At 36.5% G+C, this 17,052-nt stretch overlaps 2 protein-coding genes across 2 annotated transcripts; both read right to left on the reverse strand.

The window, feature by feature from the left end:
- Window positions 1-11,927: 11,927 nt before the first annotated feature.
- Window positions 11,928-14,516, reverse strand: LOC137633764 (uncharacterized). Its single transcript, XM_068366010.1, has one exon. The coding sequence runs from the start codon at window positions 14,514-14,516 to the stop codon at window positions 11,928-11,930; it is 2,589 nt and encodes an 862-aa protein (XP_068222111.1).
- Window positions 14,517-14,715: 199 nt separating this feature from the next.
- On the reverse strand, window positions 14,716-16,659 carry LOC137633765 (uncharacterized). The gene has a single exon (XM_068366011.1). The coding sequence runs from the start codon at window positions 16,657-16,659 to the stop codon at window positions 14,716-14,718; it is 1,944 nt and encodes a 647-aa protein (XP_068222112.1).
- Between the last annotated feature and the right edge of the window lie 393 nt (window positions 16,660-17,052).

Raw genomic sequence — 17,052 nt, forward strand, 5'->3', positions numbered from 1 at the left:
TGACTTAACCTAGCCATCCTCTGATTTGCTTTTTTCAATCTTTCATTAAACTCAAATTCTAAAGCTCCTATATTAGATATCAAAGTTCCTAAATATTTAAATAATTCTACCTCATTAATCCTTTATCCTTCCAAAGATATTTCATCTTCCATTGCATATTCCGTTCTCATCATCTGTCTTTCTTCTATTTATCTCAAGCCCAACCTCATGTGATTTTTCATGCATTCTGGTGAGCAAGCTTTCCAAGCCCTGTGGTGTTCTGCTAATTAGGACAGCGTCATCAGCATACTCTAGGTCTCCTAATTTTCTGTTACCAATCCAGTCCAATCCTTTTCCACCATCCCTGACCGATCTATGCATTACAAAATCTATGAGGAGGATAAACAACATAGGTAACAACACATTCCCTTAGAGTACTCCACTTTTCACTGGAAATTCGTTTGATAAGACGCCACTAACACTAACTTTGCATTTGCTATGCTTATGAACAGACAATTAAATTTACATATTTAAGAGGAACTCCATAATGTCGCTAGACTCTCCACAAAATTTGCCAGAGCACATAATCAAAAGCTTTTTCATAGCCAACATATACCATAAAAAGTGGAATTCTATATTCTACATATTGCTGTGCCACATGTCTTAAATGAAAATTTGGTCAGTACAACTTCTACCTTTTCTAAATCCTTCTTGTTCATCTCTCAACTTTTCATCAATCTTTCTCTCTAGTCTCTTTAGAATGAGCATTCTATATATTTTCATGACAGCTGACGTAAGTGTGATGCCTCTGTAATGATTGCCATCAGTCAGATCTTTTTTTGTCATTTTCACCAGCACTCCTAGCTCCCTTACATAAGGCTTTGCCTCTTCACGCGACATTCTACAAAATAATCTTGTAGGTAATCATGGATTCAATTCATTTTCAGGCAATATCATCTCAGCAGTTATTCCATCTTTTGAGTTTTTTTTTAAGAATAGCTTCGACTTCAAACACACCTAATTCATGCATGGGCACATCAAGGTCTTCATCAGTTTCAGGTATATCAACCAAATTATTCCCTTCGTATTTCCTATTCATGACCTCACTAAAGTGTTCAATCCAACGTTACTTTTCTTCATGTTCTTTCGTTATAACAGATCCATCTTTCTTTTTGATGGGTATATGCTTCTTTTTTCCCGTAGAGATTTCAATAATAATTCCAAGAGCAATTCCTACAACAAAGCCACTTACTGAATTCATAGCTTTGTCAGCCTCATCTGCTTTTCTGTCTAAATATTCTCTCCAATCATTCCTGATATTTCTTTTGACCTCACTATCAATACTGAAATACTTGGCATGCTCTGCCTTGTAATTTTCATTACTTCCTCGAAAACTTTAAGAAATCAATTTCTGTCTTTGTCTTCTTTTTATAGTATCCCAAGTATCATTTGATATCCATGGTTTTCTCCTTGTAACTGCATGTCCCAAAACTTCGTCTCTTAAAGTCTCTTAGGACTGTAAATCAATTCCTACATTCAGTTACAAAGATTTCTGTGCTCATCCTCTAGAAGCTTAGTTATATCAAACTTAGGTATTCTATCTACATTTCTGTTGGGTTCTTTCAGTTTTAATATTTTTGTGGCAATGGGGAGCTGGTGATCACTACCAATAACTGCACCTCTATAGCTTGTTACATTCCCCAGAGTCCTCTCTTTATCAATGGCTATGTGATCTATTTGATATTTGTAATTGCCGCATGGTGAAGTCCTTGTATATTTGTGGATCTCCTTGTGCTGGAAAAGAGTAACAAGATTGTTTGTTGAACAATAACTTATAAAATGTGCCCCATTTTCATTTGCAACTTCGCCAAGAACCTCAACACCAATAATATTTTCTATCCTTTGATTATTCCTTCCAACTTTAGCATTAAAGTCATTAATCACAATTTTCATATCTCTCTAGGTTCTCACCTATTATACTCTTCAGTTCTTCACAGTATTCATCTTTCCTTTCTTCAGGGGAATCATTTGATTCGCCTTGGAAGATGGAATCTTAGGGATCTTGAACCCTTCTGTGAAGCCTCTTCCCTTTTTGCCTGGCGGACATGCTGTCATGCATTTGCGGCGAGGGGAACGGGGCAATTTTAGCCTGTCAAAAAGTGTGAAGGAGAGTACTGGAGCATTGGCGCACAGGATGCTGCTGGTGCTCAGTTTCTGCTGAAGCACAGTTTTTGGTGAAGGCGCAGAAAAGCGCTGGTGCGTAGGAAACCAATGCGTAGGGTGAATATACAAAGAATAGGCCAGACTATTTGGCCTCTATTTTGAGGTACCTTACCTCTAGCATTAGAGGCTCTTTGACCTTTTATTTTGATGTGCCATACTTAACATTAGAGGATATTTAAGCTTTATTTTGAGGTGCCATACCTTTAGTATTAAGGGTTCTATGACCTCTATTTTGAGGTACTATAATCTTAGCATTATATGTTCTTTGAAGTGCTTTACCTCTAGCATTAGAGGCTATTTGGCCTCTATTTTGAAGCTCCTTACTTTTAGCATTAGAGGGTCTTTGATCTCTATTTTGAGGCTCCTTACGTTTAGCATTAGAGGCTCTTTGACCTCTAATTTGAGGCTCATTACTTTTAGCATTAGAGGTTCTTTGACCTCTAATTTGAGGCTCCATACTTATAGCATTAGAGGTTCTTTGACCTCTATTTTGAGGCTCCTTACTTTTAGCATTAGAGGTTCTTTGACCTCTATTTTGAGGCTCCTTACTTTTAGCATTAGAGGCTCTTTGACCTCTAATTTGAGGCTCCATACTTATGGCATTAGAGGCTCTTTGACCTCTATTTTGAGGCTCCTTACGCTTAGCATTAGAGGGTCTTTGACCTCTATTTTGAGGCTCATTACTTTTAGCATTAGAGGCTCTTTGACCTCTAATTTGAGGCTCCATACTTATAGCATTAGAGGCTCTTTCACCTCTATTTTGAGGCTCCTTACTTTTAGCATTAGAGGCTCTTTCACCTCTATTTTTAGGCTCCATACCTTAAGCATTAGAGGCTCTTTGACCTCTATTTTGAGGCTCCTTACTTTTAGTATTAGAGGCTCTTTCACCTCTATTTTTAGGCTCCATACCTTAAGCATTAGAGACTCTTTGACCTCTATTTTGAGGCTCCTTACCTTTAGCATTAGAGGCTCTTTCACCTCTATTTTTAGGCTCCATACCTTAAGCATAAGAGGCTCTTTGGCCTCTATTTTGAGGCTCCTTACTTTTAGCATTAGAGGCTCTTTCACCTTTATTTTTAGGCTCCATACCTTAAGCATTAGAGGCTCTTTGACCTCTATTTTGAGGCTCCTTACTTTTAGCATTAGAGGGTCTTTGACCTCTATTTTGAGGCTCATTACTTTTAGCATTAGAGGCTCTTTGACCTCTAATTTGAGGCTCCATACTTATAGCATTAGAGGCTCTTTGACCTCTATTTTGAGGCTCCTTATTTTTAGCATTAGAGGCTCTTTCACCTCTATTTTGAGGCTCCTTACTTTTAGCATTAGAGGCTCTTTCGCCTCTATTTTTAGGCTCCATACCTTAAGCATTAAAGGCTCTTTGGCCTCTATTTTGAGGCTCCTTACTTTTAGCATTAGAGGCTCTTTCACCTCTATTTTTAGGCTCCATACCTTAAGCATTAGAGGCTCTTTGACCTCTATTTTGAGGCTCCTTACTTTTAGCATTAGAGGCTCTTTCACCTTTATTTTTAGGCTCCATAATAGCATTAGAGGCTTTGTGAAATCTATTTTGAGGCTCCTTTCTTTTAGCATTAGAGACTCTTTCACCTCTATTTTTAGGCTCCATACCTTAAGCATTAGAGGCTCTTTGACCTCTATTTTGAGGCTCCTTACTTTTAGCATTAGAGGCTCTTTCACCTTTACTTTTAGGCCCCATACTAGCATTAGAGGCTTTTTTACCTCTATTTTGAGCCTCCTTTCTTTTAGCATTAGAGGCTCTTTCACCTCTGTTTTTAGGCTCCATACCTTAAGCATGAGAGGCTCTTTGACCTCTATTTTGAGGCTCCTTACTTTCAGCATTAGAGGCTCTTTCACCTCTATTTTTAGGCTTAATACCTTAAGCATTAGAGGCATCATTGACCTTTATTTCGAGGCTCCTTATTTTTAACCTTAGAGGCTCTTTCACCTCTATTTTTAGGCTCCATACCTTAAGCATTAGAGTCTCTCTGACCTCTATTTCAAGGCTGCTTACGTTTAGCACTAGGGGCTCTTTCACCTCTATTTTGAGGCTCCTTACTTTTAGCATTAGAGGCTGTTTGACCTCTATTCTGAGGCTTCTTACTTCTAGCATTAGAGGCTCTTTGACATCTATTTTGAGGCTCCTTACTTTTAGCATTAGAGGCTCTTTGATCTGTATTTTGAGGCTCCTTACTTTTAGCATTAGAGGCTCTTTGACCTCTATTTTGAGGCTCCTTACTTTGAGCATTAGAGGCTCTTTGCCCTCTATTTTGAGGTTCCTCACTTTTAGCATTAGAGGCCGTTTGACCTCTATTTTGAGGCTCCTTACTTTGAGCATTAGAGGGTCTTTGACCTCTATTTTGAGGCTCCTTACTATTAGCATTAGAGGGTCTTTGACCTCTATTTTGAGGCTCCTTACTTTGAGCATTAGAGCCTCTTTGACCTCTATTTTGAAGCTTCTTACGTTTAGCATTAGAAGGTCTTTGACCTCTGTTTTGAGGTTCCTTACTTTTAGTATTAGAGGCTCTTTGACCTCTGTTTTGAGGCTCCTTGCTTTTAGCATTAGAGGGTCTTTGACCTCTATTTTGAGGCGCCTTACTTTTAACATTAGAGGGTCTTTGACCTCTGTTTTGAGGCTCCTTACATTTAGCATTAGAGGTTCTTTGGCCTCTATTTAGAGGCTTCTTACTTTTAGCATTAGAGGCTCTTTGACCTCTATTTTGAGGCTCCTTACTTTTAGCTTTAGAGGCTGTTTGACCTCTATTTAGAGGCTCCTTACTTTGAGCATTACAGGGTCTTTGACCTCTATTTTGAGGCTTCTTACGTTTAGCATTAGAGGGTCTTTTGGCCTCTATTTTGAGGCTCCTTACTTTTAGCATTAGAGGCTCTTTGACCTTTATTTTGAGGCTCCTTTCTTTGAGCATTAGAGGCTCTTTGACCTCTATTTTGAGGCTTCTTACGTTTAGCATTAGAGGCTCTTTGACCTCTATTTTGTGGCTCCTTACTTTGAGCATTAGAGGCTCTTTGACCTCTATTTTGAGGCTCCTTTCTTTGAGCATTAGAGGCTCTTTCACCTCTATTTTGAGGCTTCTTACGTTTAGCATTAGAGGGTCTTTGACCTCTGTTTTGGGGTTCCTTACTTTTAGTATTAGAGGCTCTTTGACCACTGTTTTGAGGCTCCTTACCTTTAGCATTAGAGGGTCTTTGACCAATATTTTGAGGCTCCCTACTTTTAACATTAGAGGCTCTTTGACCTCTGTTTTGAGGCTCCTTACTTTTAGCATTAGAGGTTCTTTGACCTCTATTTTGAGGTGCTCCACTCTAGCATTAGAGTTTCTTTGACCTTTATTTTAATCCCCTTACCTCTAACATTAAAAGCTCTTTGACCTTTATTTTTGGGTGCTTTATTTCTAGCAATAGAGGCTCTTTGAGACCTGTTTTAAGGCGACTAACTGCTAATAGTAGAGGCTATTTGACCTCAGTTTTTAGGTGACTTACCTCTATAATTAAAGGCTATTTTTTATACTTCTTCATATAAAGGCTTTCTTTCTCTATTCTCTTCTGTCTTTTATAGTTTTTCAAGATCTTCTTTGCTTAGTTCGCCAATCTCCTTCGAGATTTCAAGAGACATTTCAGTGCTGTTTGTCCTCGGTTCGTCAGATTTCTCGGAGAAATCGATGGCTTTCATGTCTTTACCTATAAGGGCGATGGGTTAAGACATGGATGCCATTGATTTCTCGGAATAAACTATACGCCATCATACTAAAGTCAACAAAGAGCAACACAATATATTTACCAATGCCGTCCTGATATGTTTTATCTTTAATGCCGAATTTTGAAGAAACACACGTCGCTCACCGCTTTGTACCAATGCAATCCAATTATAGGACATCGTCTCTAAACCGCAAGAAAATTATCCTTCAAGGCGCTTATATTATGATCTTCAAAGCTCGCCAACTTCGGCAGCACCTATCCAAGTTATCTGTAGATGAAGGTGTTCCGAAAAGCCTCCAGTTCATCCAGTAGCTGTAACAAAATTCTCACTGTCAGTTACCTGTTCCGCCAGAACGCGAGCTCTGTGAGTAAAGTGAAATCCTCCTCCCAATGTTCACTGCATAAACTTCCATAGCTACAGTACATACAGATTGTGAAGTGTTGCAAGGTATGTTTGAAAAAAAAAACAGAGAGAGAGAGAGAGAGAGAGAGAGAGAGAGAGAGAGAGAGAGAGAGAGAGAGAGAGAGACTTCCATAGCTACAGTACATACAGATCGTGAAGTGTTGCAAGGTATGTTTTAAAAAAAGAGAGAGAGAGAGAGAGAGAGAGAGAGAGAGAGAGAGAGAGAGAGTGAGAGAGAGAGAGAGAGAGAGAGAGAGAGAGAGAGAGAGAGAGAGAGAGAGAGAAACTTCCAGAGCTACAGTACATACAGATCGTGAAGTGTTGCAAGGTATGTTTAAAAAGAGAGAGAGAGAGAGAGAGAGAGAGAGAGAGAGAGAGAGAGAGAGAGAGAGAGAGAGATCAGGTCTTCAGAAGTCTTTTGGAATCCGAGGCGGAGCCGATCAGAACTACTCCGGGATAATTCAGTTCTGGAGTCATTCAGAACTCTACGCTAAGTCTACGGCTATTTCTTCTGAAGTCATTTGGAGAGGAGATTCAGGAAGATTTTCTTCCGAAATCGTTCAGAGATTTCTAGAATCATTCAGAATTCCATGCTAAGTCTATGGAAATTTCTTCTGAATCCTTTTGGAGATGCACGAAGATTTTCTCCCGAAGCCGTTTAGGACTCGCGAAAAATTCTCTTTTTTTCTCTGGTTTCAATAGGCCCTAATAACAACAACAACAACAACAACAACAACAATAATTATAATTATAATTATAATTATAATAATAATAATAATAATTATTATTATTATTATTATTATTATCATTATTATTATTTTTGTAACAATCTGCTCCCTACAGCTCTCCATTTGGTTAATGCCTTTTCTGCTCTTGGTGTCAACATCATTATTCCTACCCCTTCTCTTCTAACTGCATCTGTTCCTTAGGGCCAACATATCCAAACTATATTTCATAAATTCATTCTCTGCAAGCTGTAACTTCCCAGTTTGATTCATGGTTCTAACATTTTAATTACTAATTTTCAATTTTTCTTTAGTATTTACAAACCGGGAGTTTCTTAGCAACCCACTACGGCCGGGACTGGGGGCAATTATTTCATTTTCGCTTTCCATAGACTGACTAATTCCGTATAGGATTCATAGGCTAAATTCATTAAAGAATAGTGATGCGCAGCGCCTATCTAAATAAGTCAAGTGACCCCTGCCGGTCCATACTAATTTCAGTAAGATCAACTGCCGGGCATTAGAAGTAGAGGAGTATCCAGAGCACCAAACTGATACATATCTTTTTCAAATTACAGATGGAATTAATGGTCCTTTATTTATGGAACCCATGCCTCAAAGAAAATGTTTAGTGCCATATTTAAAAGAACTGAAGCCTTTTTTTGAGCATTCGGTTGAATTAAATAGACCCGTCATATATTCAAGCATTTAAATTGTCATGTATATGGCTATAGTATATATTGAATTGTTCACCTTTATTTCCAATTTTGTACTTGTCCTTATTTTCTTATTAGTAATAGGTTTGATTATCATTTTCAATGAAAAGAAAACTTTTTCTTTCTCATTTTCTTATAAATCAATATGATTTTGTATTGAAATAAATGATAGAAAATATTTTCAAAGAACTATCATTTATCTATATTTCTAGTTAAAATTATTAAGAATATATATATATATATATATATATATATATATATATATATCTATTGTAAATATCACCCACGAAATGCATTTAATACCGAATTCTATCTTGGGAAATACATATCCACTTGGAATTCATTTTATGGTAACAGCTTCTGGCCGGGTGGTGATTCGAACCACCACCTGTACGGCTAGAAACTATGCTTGGCAGGGACCCTATCGACTCAGCTGAGTCGATAGGGTCCCTGCCAAGCATAGTTTCTAGCCGTACAGGTGGTGGTTCGAATCACCACCCGGCCAGAAGCTGTTACCATAAAATGAATTCCAAGTGGATATGTATTTCCCAAGATAGAATTCGGTATTAAATGCATTTCGTGGGTGATATTTACATTAATTAAAATCACGTGTGCTTGTGATATATGTTCATATATATATCTATATATAGATATATATATATATATATATATATATATATATATATAGATATATATATATATATATATATATATATATATATATCTATATATATATATATATATATATATATATATATAGATAGATAGATAGATAGATAGATAGATAGATAGATAGATCTACAAAATCTATTACTTAATAACTAACATTATGAATTGATGTTTTTTAAATTAAGTGTCCAAAATTGCCTTACCATTTTTCAAGGCGATATGGAAAAACTTTTTACTTGAAATCATGCAATGATATACAAATTAATGGTGACAGGGTAAATTAAAGAAATCGTTTAATTTATATTTAATTACAACAGTCAAAATGAAATAGAAAATTTATAACTGAGTAAAATAAAATTTAATCCCTTTGCTTGAGAGAATCCTTGTCCTTTGTGCACTGTAACCCTTCCAAACCGTGCTATATTCTTTGAGATATGACCTTACGCCAGACACCACTCCAGCACAACATGGTTACCACTGAATTTTTCCATAACCTGACAATACAATGAAATATCTATAATAGAGGTCATGGCCATCTATGGTTTAGACTAAGGCGTAAGCCTTAAATGTTTTTACCTAAATGTAAATATATAAAATGTAATAAATTAGATAGCAAAGATCGTAATATTCTTAGTATTTAGCTAAGTTTTAGGCTAGCCTGATACAAATTCAAAGTTATTTACTAGGATAAATGCCTAGCTTAAAATTTAGTATAAGTTTTTTCCAGTGCTTAGTCTACTTAGCTAACATATAAGTAAGCTCAATAGCCCAGTCTTAAAGTTTTTAGAAGTTTTTTAACGTTAATATATGAAAGAACTGAGTTACTCGTTAGCTTAACCTCTGATACTTAAACCTCGTTGAGTTTTACAAAAGTTCACAAGAAAATAACACTTATAACAATTATCAAGTTCCTTCTAAATATCACGAACTATCAGGTAATATTTTATAGGACGTGCAAGTTAGGTTAATGAACCGACAAAGTTCATATATAAGCAATTTGAAAATCGACTGAAACACGCGTAAATGTAACTCGATTCTTACCTCCAAACTGCTAAAAACCCGTCTCCTTTCTCTCCCCAAATCCTTCGGTAGTTTTGTTGAATTTCGCCTTCATCGTCAATAGTAGCTGTCCTCGGCAAACTTCTTAATAGTAAATCTTCATATTAATTATACCATTAAACTCTGTCATCCATGAAGACTATAAGCAGATCGGCTGATACACAAAAAACATGTAGGAGTGTTCAACAACAGGTCCTGTCGTTCTGGTCTGCGAGTCACAACTGCTATTCTGCGTTTTGGCAGTTATATCGTCACCTCTTCTTCGAGACATTATATGGTCGCCTCTGCTAAACTTTGTTATTTCGTTTATAGCTTTGGGTTTGAAAAGGTTAATCAAGAAAACATTTATCATGAATCAGCCAAATTAACTTTATGAACATGAACTTTAGCCACAATAAAGTAATAATAGTAAATCTAAATAGCTAATTACAACTTGGTGATTACGATTCATGAGAAGTAGAAGAAACTCAAAACATAAACTCCTAAATCACATGCTTAACAAGAAACAAAACATTTTAAAAGGTATCCGGGAGTTTATGTAAATAAAAGAGAAATAACATACTGTCAAGTAAACGATAAATGTGAAATATATCTTTGATATATTTTGTATACTCCCAGCAACAATTTGATTAAAGTTTACTAAGTTTAATCAAAGAAACCATTTGTTCACCCTTTACTCACTCCCAGCAACAATTTCATTACACACTCTTTATAGCCCATGTGTATCTTACCCCCAAAGAATATGGTAATATACATAACCATGTAAGCCTATTATACTAGGCCCTCTTGAACCAAGAGTTCTGTGTTTCTCATAGATTCAAGTGCAGCGGCCCGTTTACTTCTCTCTCTGACTTTTAATTGATCAATAGGTAATTCAGTTTCAACTTCAACAACAGTATGAAATCCTTCTTTAGGAATAAGCAAAATGAGTGAATCTGTTGTCCTGTACACAACTTCACGAGACTTACCCTTAAGCACACGAGCTGCTTTTACTTCCCCTAGGTGATTTACTTCTGTCTTCTTTACTATACCAAGTGGATAAGTACTTGGTTTGCTTGCGTCCTCTTTTAACAGAACAATATCTCCAACAGCCAAGGTTTTATGATTGACAGGTCTGTAACGATCCCTTTTATCTACTGCTTGATTAATGAGAGTTGCAAGAAATTCTGAATGATATGCCTCAACTAGTCTGTTTCTACCTTGTCTAAGTTTATAGTAATTATCCTTAACATCATCAATATTATTATTATTATTATTATTATTTGCTAAGCTACAACCCTAGCTGGAAAAGCAAAATGCTATAAGCCCAGGGGCCCCAACAGGGAAAATAGCCCAGTAAGGAAAGGAAAGAAGGAAAAATAAAATATTTTAAGAAGAGTAACATTAAAATAAATATTTCCTATATAAACTATGAAAACTTTAACAAAACAAGAGGAAGAGAAATTAAATAGAATAGTGTGCCTGATTGTACCCTCAAGCAAGAGAACTCTAACCCAAGACAGTGGAAGACCATGGTACAGAGGCTATGGCACTACCCAAGACTAGAGAACAATGGTTTGATTTTGGAGTGTCCTTCTCCTAGAAGAGCTGCTTACCATAGCTAAAGAGTCTCTTCTACCCTTACTAAGAGGAAAGTAGCCACAGAACAAATACAGTGCAGTAGTTAACCCCTTGAGCGAAGAAGAATTGTTTAGTAACCTCAGTGTTGTCAGGTGTGTGAGGACAGAGGAGAATCTGTTAAGAATAGGCCAGACTATTCGGCGTATGTGTAGGCAAAGAGAAAGAACCGTAACCAAAGAGAAGGATCCAACGTAGTACTGTCTGGCCAGTCAAAGGACCCCATAACTCTCTAGCGGTAGTAGCACTACTACCAGGCTCCCAATTGGTGTCATCTGAAGAAGAATTCTGCAACTCGGGAATAATGTTCACTGATACCAGATCATAGCCTTTAAGTAAACACTCAGGAGTTATTGGTTTTTCTACATTATCAATACAAGCATCTCTCAGACTATCCTTAAAAGCAATTGGTCTTTTGTTAATAAGATGGACAGTTTGACAAATAAGGAAGTAAAAATCTTGATAATCAAGCACAGTGTTCTTAATAGAACTAAAAATTAGCTTTTTCACCATTTTTACACAGCTTTCAACTAGCGAACCCAAAGAACTATTACCTTTGGCATAATGCTCGAACTTCAGGGGCTTAATGTCATTTTCTTCAAAGAAGGCATGCGTTTCAAAATCGTTGAGAAAGGTTCCAATGATTCTACTACCAGCAGTTAGCTGGGATCCCAAATCAGATATGCAAAATTCCGGGATGCCAAACTCATATATGTGTAGTTGGAAGGCCTTGAGAAAGTCTCCAGTATCAGCAGATAAACATATCTTCAAGTTGATGGCACGACTCCACAAACATGTCACGCATAATTACCAAATCTTCTTCCTTTCACCATTCCATATTACTGTATAAGGACCGATGTAATCTATGAAAATATACCTGTATGGAATAGGTGGTGGATTGCTCCGAAAATCCCTATAGGCACTCTGATTTGCTTTGATTGGTCTCTCATTAAGCCTTCTACAAGTTATACATTCTCTAAGTACCTTCTTTACTGTGGAATAAAAGTGGATTATCCAAAATTGCTTACGTAACTGAGCCAAGATCGAATACACACCAGCGTGTCCTAGACTAACATGCATATCACGAATAAGCAATTTAGTTAGCAAACTATGCTTAGGTAACAGCACAGGAAAGAAAATCTGTTCGTTTCTTCCGAATTTACTCCGGATTCTTAGCAAAGTGTCTTTGCTCTGGAAAATATTCATTTGAGTTACCAAATTGGGAATGTTTCTTTTTAATGTATGACTTTTCTTGAAGAATTCACAAACTTCTGGGAAGTTATTTTCCTGTTCTTTACCTATTATCTGCCTACATGCTAAAGCATAAAGATTTTTCTCCTTGACACAATTTCCCCAATGAACATCGATTCCTTTATTTGTTAGTTTTTCTCTGATGTTTTTGATGAATTTCAACACCATCCTATGAACAGTTGCTAGCTTATGGAAACTGGAAAACTTAGTCATAGGTATCAAGTGTTCAATGCTATTGATGTCTTTCTTGTTATTTTCTTTACTTTCAGAATCTGTTGAGACAGTGATTAAGGAAGTATCTTCCCTTTCAGGGCCGGGTACTTCATCTCTCTTTTCAAGGGGGTTTGGCACCTTGAAACTAAACTGAACCTCATCTTTATGAAGTTTCTTAAGAAACTCAGGTCCACTATGATACGCAGTCTTCTGAAGTCTCCTGTATGAGACACATCTACTAATATAATCTGCAGGATTATCATATGCATTCACAAATGAAAATGTTATTGGGAAAACTTGGCACAAGTCACCTATAGTTTTCAACCTATTTTGAATAAAAACTCCTTTTTTCTGCAATTTATCATACTTATATGTATAAGAGTAAAGCCAATTAAGAGCAACCATACTGTCTGAATATATCGCCATGCTCACAATTTTGATTGGAGTAACGACTGATTGACCAGCAAGTTCTTGAAATAAACTGATTAGTGTCTCTGTGGCTAGTCCCAAAGCTTGAAATTCAATTACAGGAATGGTTTTCTTTAACTGTTTGTTAACGACCCTGCTCTTGGCGACATTTACAATATACACCACAGTTCCATAAATATCCTTACTTGCATCTGAAAATGCTACTAGTTTATAGGTACCATCTCTCCTACCCAGGAATCTAGGAATTACTACTTTAGGAGTAGAATTCACCTGTTTTCCAATAAGTGTCCATTCCCTTTTTAATGTTTCTGAGAGAGGGCTATCCCATGTGATAGTCTTGTCTTCTTGAAGCTTTTTAAGAAACAGCCTGGCCCTGTTCAAGATTGGTCCATAGATATTAAATATATCATAGATACTATTCAATGTTGACAAAACTGACCTCTTTGTGCTAGCTTGCGAATCAAGGAAAATCTTACTAGGGCCTAGTGTGTCTGCTTCCCTATCCCAAACCATGCCGAGCAACTTTACCTCTTTGGGCGTTTCACTATCATAATCTCGGTCAATTATTTCTTGCAGTTCTGCATCGTTTGTTACGAATTGTTGCAATTCAAATTTGTATGGTCCAAAGATATTAGGGAGACAGTAGTACGCTTCATATAAAGCCTTGGCAGAGTTACACGAATATGACCCATTGTCCATGTAAATGGTATTATACAGTGATTTCTTTAAGTTAACCATTTCCTCGTTGTCACTCTCAACATCCAATATCAAGATTTTGAACAAAGCTAGCATGAGATGACAAGGGCTAGGCCTTAGGCCAAAACTTAAACGCTTGTTCCTATAGCCCACAACAGTAAAGTCACCCTTAAGAATATTTTGATACCATAAGAACAACAATCTATTCTGATCCTCTTCCTTGAGTCCTATCATCAAAAATGCCTTTTTCAAGTCAAAACAAATCATATGGGTGTCAAATCTCTGCATAATCAGAGAAGTTGCAATTTTGTGATTCAGACAAGGGCCTGGAAGCATACACCGATTATGACTATAAGTGCTCTTCACAGATTTGTTTTTCTCACATAAGTTAGACAGAAACATGACTCGACACTTAGTCATGTCTCTGGCCATTTTGAACACAGGCATATGAGGCAAGAAACTAGCTTCTGGATGTTCATTTATAAAAGAATTAATATCTTCAATTTTCTCTATGATTCCCAGATTTTGTTGCTCTTTAAATACATCATTAACCATCTTTAAATGCTCAGGTTTATTTTTCATACGTGTTAAGTTAGACTTCAGTATCATCCGGGATAAATTGAAGTTCTTCCCTAACAAATGGGATATCTTGTTGTTCCACATCAGTGGCATTACTAGTCTACCTTCTTCATCTCGTTCTGTACCATCAAGAACATACTTTACTAGCTTTTTATTGGTTTCTGTGTCATCTTCAGATAGCTGGGATTTTTCATAGTCCAGATATTCGATGCATTGCTTTTCAAGCATTTCTTCCGTAGCTTTAATCAATTCAGACTGCTTTAGCTTACCCTTTTTGTTAAAAATAGCATAGGTTGAATTAGTGTTGGCTTCTTGAACTTTGATACTCGCCGGTGATCTGTTGGGAATCAAGTCAACATCGTCATCTCGAAGTTCAGACTGAGAGACTGCCAAAAAGCTATGTCTATCGAGGAATTGTAATTGTCTATTAGTCTGGGCAGCTTCCCCTTCCATACAAAGTGTCTCCTTGAGTGCTAACCACAGTATGTGAACTATTTCCAATATTAATGTTAGGTAAATAATCCAAGTTTTTCATCATTCTGTTAATATTACCTGTGAGCATGACACCAACTGGAGTGTCAAGATACACAGAGGGATTGCTTAATCCAAACTTGTGTGTAGTTAGCGACAGCAAAAAGTCAGCATCATTTCCCAAGATAAGACCAATGTTACCAATAGTGTCTACACTACCACTAAGAAACTTATCTGCTAAAATGTAATGTCTATCTTGAAATTCTTTAACAATGACATTTAAGCCCTCCAGTTTCAACTCTATATCAATACTGGGTACAACGACTGCTTCGATGGAATGCCATTCCCTACCTAACTTGAGAGGTACATTAACAATATCAGTTACAAGGTCCCTAGTAGAATTAAAACCATGAATAGTCATATGGACGTTTTTTGCTAGGACAGGGAACTTCATATGGTTTACATGCTTATCACAAATAAAATTTCTCTGGCTACCACAATCTCGTAAAACTCGAACCACATTATCTTCTTCAGCCACAGAACATGTAAAAGTTGGTAAAATTGCAGCACCACCAGTAACATTTTGATGAATTTCAGCTAATGTGAGGCTATTTAAAGCATGCTTCGGTTCTGGCTTTTTCCCACTAGTATGCATAGAGGTATCAGTGGATTCAGTATTACTAGAATCAGAAGCTTTAGTACTGGAACTATTAAGCCTCTCCTTAGCAACACACAGGTATGTAAAATGCCATCCACTCCAATTTCTACATCTTTGAGTAAACTTAAATTTACACTGACGAGTCACATGATTATGATAGCCACACCTAACACAAGCATTCTGCTCTTTAAGTTTCTCTACTTTCATTTTAGGATTCGCAAAAACTGGGCAATTTACTAGCAAATGTGCGGTATCTTGCTTACCATCCTTTGTACATAGGATACATGACTTATATTTAGGGCTAACACTAACTTTGGTTGCGAGAGTTGTGCTCGATTCTATATTCTTAGTCCTAGTTTTCTCCTTTTGCTCAACATTTCTTTCATTCGTTCTGTTATACCTCTCAACAGCCTCAAATATGTTACTTTCAATTTCACTTAATGAGGGTTTGCTTTCATTTGTTATCTGAATTAGTAAAGATTGAAAGCGATCATTAAGACCATGCCATATGAAGTACTGGAGAACATCGTCAACTTTGACGTCAAGCTTTTTGAATGCATTCATAATAGTTTTCATCGAGGCTACAAAGGCATATGGATCACCTGATAAAGTTAACTTCAATTCTACAAGTTTCTTAATTGCATCATATTTTTGTGTTAATGGAGTTGCAAATGCTTGCAATAATAATTTCTTTGCCTCTTCATATGACTGGTTATCAATATCAAGAGAATCCACAAGTGCCTTTGGAGACTTTGACAACTGATTTCGTAGATGCATAAACTTTAAGTGATTTGACCAATTTTGTTTGTCAGTCAATTTTTCAAATTCATAAAAGAACTTTACTAAACACTGACCCTTGGTGTTGTCATATTCAGGTAAAGGAACTTGAGGCATCCTTAACTCATTCTTAAGGTTAACTACCGGGGTAGGCGTGGTTACAGTTTCTAAACTAGCAGCCTGTTGCCTTTGTAAACTTAACAAAGCCGACATTATCTTTTTCTGGTAGTCTTCATCTGTGAAAATCTTTTGTTCAATGGAGCTTTCGTCTTCCTTATCTATGACATAGTTCAATATTTCCTGGTCTAACCCTAACAGTTCTTTTTCTAACTGTTCAAGTCTGTGAATATACAAAAGTCTATCTTGTTCAGACAATCCTTCGAGATTCGATTGAACTGTATTATATATCTTTGTTACTCTTTGCCGAGCGTAAGAACGCCGTTTCTTCAATATATCCTCAGACATGTTAATAATTCTACAAAGTTAATCTAATACCAAACCTAGATAAACACAAATCAATGTTTCTAGCAATAACGAATATTTATCCGTGTTACAAAAGACATGTATTCACTTCAATAAAAATATTCAAATAATGAGCACAAATTTGATGCTTTCACTACATATACCAATAAGCCTATATCAAATATGAAAAATAAAGAAGCCGAGGACAGCCCCACCCACAATAAAAGGCTTACAACACACAAAGGACAGGGAGGATAAGGACTGCACGAATCCTGTCACGGTCGCCATATGGAAAAACTTTTTACTTGAAATCATGCAATGATATACAAATTAATGGTGACAGGGTAAATTAAAGAAATCGTTTAATTTATATTTAATTACAACAGTCAAAATGAA

This window comes from Palaemon carinicauda, chromosome 43 (genome assembly GCF_036898095.1).
Source record: "Palaemon carinicauda isolate YSFRI2023 chromosome 43, ASM3689809v2, whole genome shotgun sequence".
In the NCBI taxonomy this organism is placed as follows: Eukaryota; Metazoa; Arthropoda; class Malacostraca; order Decapoda; family Palaemonidae; genus Palaemon; species Palaemon carinicauda.